This window comes from Lygodium microphyllum, chromosome 5, assembly GCF_053477565.2.
Source record: "Lygodium microphyllum isolate KBCC chromosome 5, Lygodium_microphyllum_v1.1.10, whole genome shotgun sequence".
Classification (NCBI taxonomy): Eukaryota; Viridiplantae; Streptophyta; class Polypodiopsida; order Schizaeales; family Lygodiaceae; genus Lygodium; species Lygodium microphyllum.
Window position 1 is genome coordinate 147,495,001 of NC_141139.1, and position 5,441 is coordinate 147,500,441.

The following is a 5,441-nucleotide window of genomic DNA, read 5'->3' on the forward strand; positions in this document are numbered from 1 at the left end:
AAGTGCGTGGAAATATAATTCGATGTATGAAAGATGAAAGAAAAATTGCACTTTCGATTTTTGCATTGCTTAGAATAAATTTTTTATAAAAACAATCAGTATTGCACTTAAGACATAGCTAAATGAAAATTGATCTTTCTAGATAACGTTGAAAGTTTGACAAATGGTCTTCGACATCATCGATTAAACCATGGAATATGAGTAGAATAAAATAAAAATTATTTTCTTAGTGAAAACACACATAATGTTAATATTAATGATTTTATTAGCGAGAGCGTCAATATCATGAGTTGACCCATGTATGAGTCAACGAGAAAATGTTACCTAAAATATCGAGAAATTTGAAGCAAAAACAACTATGAAATACTCGACAACCCTGAAACTATCAGTATATCAGGAAATTAAATAAATATTGAAAGTCTATAGAACTTGTTGGACATCGATAAGAATTTGTCAATACAAATTCTAAAGTCTAAACAGACTTGGAAAAGCATTTGAAATCCTGCTAAGTGCGGGATAGGGCAGGACAGTGCATGAATTGCTTGCCATAGGTATACATGCCCATATTCTCTTTTACACTACAAGATATAGACCTTATAGCGACGTTTAAAGCGACGAAAATACAAACAACAAAATTTGCCCCCGTCGTCGCAAAAAGCGTCGTTATTGACGACGCCATGGAATCGTCGCTATTAGCGTCGCTATATGCGTCGCTATATGCGTCGCAAATGCGACGCATATAGCGACGCAAATAGCGACGCATATAGCGACGGTTATATAGAATTTGCGACGCTGATAGCGACGACAATAGCGACGCCTGCAGTAAATTTGCGACGCAAATAGCGACGGTAACAGAGGAAAAAATTTTTTTGTGGCAGGGCAGCAAGCTGCCCTGCCACATATAGCACTGTGTGCTGTATGAGAGCCATACAAAATAGTTTCTGCACTGCTGCATACAAAGCGTTTGCAAACAAAAAGAATCTATACTGAAATCATAAAACTGATAGATGAAATAAATACATGATATCGCATAAAATGCGATTGGTACAATCATAAAACAATATCACTAATACATAGAAAATGTCTACATAGATCGGGCGACTAAAAACTAAAGGTATGTGAGCGCTAAGGATCCGAGGGCGAGCTACAAATCGTCGTCCCCCGAAAGCTCGTCCCTCTGCAAAGGAGCATCAAACGGATTCTGCAGAAAAAGAAACAACATATCAATCCACCATACAATAATGCATTCAAATATCTCATGGTAACTACGGACATGAAAGATGAGAGACTTACTGCGCCGCCGCGTCTGTACAATCGGTCGATCAATGATCTGAGACCGTGCCTCTCTGCATATTGAGTCTCAAGGCCTTGCGGATCGCGATTTGTAATGGAGTGCTGCAAAGAAAACAAAATGCTAACTGTTAGAAATATGATTGTCAGTACAAATAATATCTCAAAAAAACAAATAAGCAAAACAAAAGAGAAACTTACAAAGTCCTCCAAATATGTCCTGTGGCCGCCACTCCCAAGATGATGTACCGATCCGGCCTCGATTCGTGCCCTCGCCGCCTCCCGCTGCTGACTCCAACGTCCTGGCGAATTTGTAGCCTCCTCCCTCAGTCGGCGCCAGTCCTCTGCATCTAACCACTCGGGCTTTGGAGCCCCACTCTTGATTGCCTTGCGTGCGTCGGATCGTCTATGTGACATGTATGCACGCATGCAATCCATCATCCAGCCCGTAGAGAATCTATCCGCTGCGGCTGGCACCGGGAACTCCTCATGCAAGGATGCTACTATGTACTCCTTGCTCCCCTCCGGTATGTTCCTCCAATGATCCAGGACGTTGTGCCGAAAAACTTGTTGGCACAACTCCCTCATGCGAGCTATCACCCTCCTCCCCTCATCATTCATGATGATAGCTCCTGACCTGCCATCCACTAGGTATCCATAATCCCTAGGAGTGTGCCTCGTATGGGCCCTCTCCCATCTCCGTCCACGCTCCTGGGCATATCCAGGAGACCCCTGAACATCCGGTGTACCGACGGGGGTACCCTCTCCCGGAGTGCCACTGAAAGGGGTGCCACCAGAGGGGGTGCCACCAAAAGGAGTGCCACCAGAGGGGGTGCCACCAAAAGGAGTGCCACCAGAGGGGGTGCCACCAAAAGGAGTGCCACCAAAAGGCGTGACATCTGCCGACGGCTGCGCAAAAGCCGGAGTAACTGGAGTGGACGTCCCCACAGGTGTGACAAATCCTGGAGGTGACCGAGCTCTAGCTGAACGACGAGACGGAGACACCGCGTCCGTGTCTCCACAGCAGCACCCCCCTGATCCTCCTGCAGTCGCAGTCCCTCCCTCTGGCCCAAGTCGCGAGCGTCGAGATCGTCTGCTCGAAGCTGAAGCATCTGATCGCACTGAAGCTGATCTAGCAGAGCGCCCTGACGAAGAACGAGACAGCTCCTGATCTGTTATCTCTCTGAATCTCGCGAGCTGATCTGGAGACATACGTGCCATCATCTCCTGAAACTCCTCATCGCTCATCCCTCGACTCATCCTGAAAATAAAGATACCTGCAGAGATAAAAAATAATGTTAGAATAATCAATTGAAACTATACAAAGCGCATTAATATAAATCATTTTTGAAAAATCCATCTTAAAATGCATATCTTATCTACCTTTATGGAAGATCTAAACAACGAATTGAGTAATACAATTCTCCAAGAATGAAGTATTCTATGGTCCCATGTTAATCTCCTGACATAACTCTGCATACACTGGAAGGTCGATAGACATGTCACCACAAAAGAACGAGTCTGCCTCGTTCTCAAAAAATTCTACGACTTCTGTATTTCCATCATTGTTAGCCGATGCGGTCTCCAAGCTTGCGGTGGCCTCCACCCCTTGTAATTTCGATCCCTCTATTTGCATATATTCTTCATCTATGCCTGGAACATCGCTTTGATCGTATACTCTCGCACCTCTAGGAGTTGAAGGTATAACATACCACCATCGAGGTTGTCGGGGATTTGGATAGAAGATTACCTGTTCACAAACACTTACAAACCGTCTTCAAACCATTGTGACATAAAGCATGTCGTATTACAATTAGCAAGCAAATGACTAGAAGATTACCTGTTCACAATGTGCCGGCAACACAAAGGTGTCGCGCAAATCCGTCCATTTTTTTTCGGAATCTATTTCGAGAAATCCAGATGGACCTCGTCGAACCGTTGCGCCAGCTCCTCCAAGTACCACTTTGAACCACTGCACATCGAATATTATCATGGAGAAGCTACGGTAATCCACCGTAATAATACTTTGCAAATTCCCAAAATACTCCATCTCATCCACAACCGTGTTCGGATCCGTTGCTCGTCGCCGGCTCTCTTGCTCAAACCTTGCCATGACACCACAGTCCATTGTGGAGCGCATTTTGTCAATACGCTCCACCCGAAAATGCCGTCCGCGCGACCACGCTGCACTATATATTTTGTACTGCACATTGAAACACTCAAATTAGATGTAGCAAACAAATTCAGATACGACACATTCTAAACCCCTCATTACCTTTGGACTACATCCCCTCGAGAACTCCCACTCCTCCATTGAGACCTCTGCCCCTTCGCTGGATGCTGCGATCAAGGCTCCATGCAACCATCGTGTTGACATAAACCGCGGCATCTCCTCCATGCCTTCGGGATATCGAATCGGTCGGTGACGCGTACTGCGTCGGAATTCAGCTCGCGCTTCCTCTCGATCTTGCCTTGCAATCTGGTACTTGGCGAGCCACGTCTCCATGGAGGCATGGTGCAACATACAAAAGCGATTCACTTTCTCTTCCATTGAGGCATCCATTCTTTTTTCTACCCCATTTCCAACCACCACATCTCCAGTCAGCCTGTCATCGTCCTTGAGCGTCCATAGCATTTCATTGTCTGGTTCCACCGTTGGTAGCCATTGTGAGATATGCACTAATGCCTCTGACACCAACCAACCCTCCGCCATGCTACCTTCCGGACGAGCTCGTTGTCGCACAAAGCCTTTCAGGGTTTTCATGAAGCACTCCAGGAAGAACATCCATCGCGTATGGACAGGTCCGGCAATCTCCACTTCGTCCACAAGATGCACAAGAAGGTGAACTTGTATCGTGAGCATGCTAGTGGGCAGGTATTTCTCAAAGAGACAGACCGTCTCAACTGCTCCCCGCCTTGCGGATTCAATAGAGGACGTCTTAATCTCTTTCTGTGAGATCCATTGCACCAAAGTCGACAGCTTGTAAATGGCCCCGCGAATTTCTGGAGTTAGGCATCCCGCGATCGCGATCGGTAGGACAAACTGCCACAAATGAGAAAGCATTAAGAATAATGGTCACTTTTCAAATTTCAAAATGTCCACGCTAATTAAAATCCATTCTGTTCACAAACCTGACATATCTTATGCCAATCATGGGATTTTAGCCCAGACATTTGGTCATCTTTAGAAAATGCGGACCTGAGAGAACGCATCATACCCGTCGGAGTGCGGATAGACTTGATTACTTGCTTCACAATGCGCTCTTCTTTGGTAGACAAAACCCAGGGAGCGCGAGGAAGCTGCACTCCCCCTTCAGCACTCGACTGCGGCCAAAGCGCCTCCATCTTACCTACCTCCTTTAAATCCATTCGTGACCCTATAGTGTCTCTCTTTCCTGTGATGTGGTCCCATAGCAAGCTGCCCACATTTTTGAAAATATGCATGGGATCCAACAAGTGGTTGACCTGTAAGTGGGTCCAATATGGCAACTCGTAGAAAACTGAGAACCGTCGCATTCCATTTGGATGTGATTCCGGGTTTACCATTTTCAGCTCGTACCAGCTTGCAGCGTTCATACGTGCTGGAGGTCGTCCAAGAAAACCTTCCCTGAGTTCATGATCCTCCGGCAAGAAAGTGGCGTGTCCTTGATATACCATCTTCTTCATGGTTCGTGACCTTCGGGAGTCTAACTGTGGCCCACACAATGGACATGCATGATAACCTGAGGTAACGAGACCTGCAAGGCGATCCACGACCTAGTGAATACTTGATTGAATGAAATAAAATATAGATATTACCGGCGTGAACAAAGGTCTGCTCACCTGAGCACTCTCCCAATCCCGGAAAGTCATGCATCGTCCACATGAGAATGGCTCGAATGTTGGCTGACCGCCGACCATCGCGCCTGCTCATATCTTGCACCGTGACCCCCTCCTCCCACAAAATCTTAAGCTCATCGACTAATGGACGAAGATACACGTCCCTATTTTTTACTTTGTAGCGGCCCGGGACGAGCAAGCTAAGGATGAGATGTCCTTTCTTCGTAGAAAGCCATGGAGGAATGTTGTAGTTGACAAGCACTATAGGCCACACACTGTAAGAAGTCGAGCGCAGACCGAATGGGTTCACACCATCCATGGCGAGACCGAGC

General features: G+C 46.3%; 1 protein-coding gene and 1 long non-coding RNA gene across 2 annotated transcripts; both read right to left on the reverse strand.

The window, feature by feature from the left end:
* Positions 1-1,020: 1,020 nt before the first annotated feature.
* LOC148036509 (uncharacterized) lies at positions 1,021-1,691 on the reverse strand. The gene is made up of 3 exons (XR_015691025.1): positions 1,492-1,691; positions 1,294-1,395; positions 1,021-1,201 (listed from the first exon to the last, which is right to left on the reverse strand). It is a non-coding gene; the product is annotated as an uncharacterized LOC148036509 (long non-coding RNA).
* Positions 1,692-2,731: 1,040 nt separating this feature from the next.
* On the reverse strand, positions 2,732-3,418 carry LOC148036510 (uncharacterized). Its single transcript, XM_087678941.1, has 2 exons — positions 3,131-3,418; positions 2,732-3,040 (listed from the first exon to the last, which is right to left on the reverse strand). Exons 1-2 carry the CDS (start codon positions 3,416-3,418, stop codon positions 2,732-2,734), a joined length of 597 nt encoding a protein of 198 aa, XP_087535067.1.
* Positions 3,419-5,441: the final 2,023 nt, after the last annotated feature.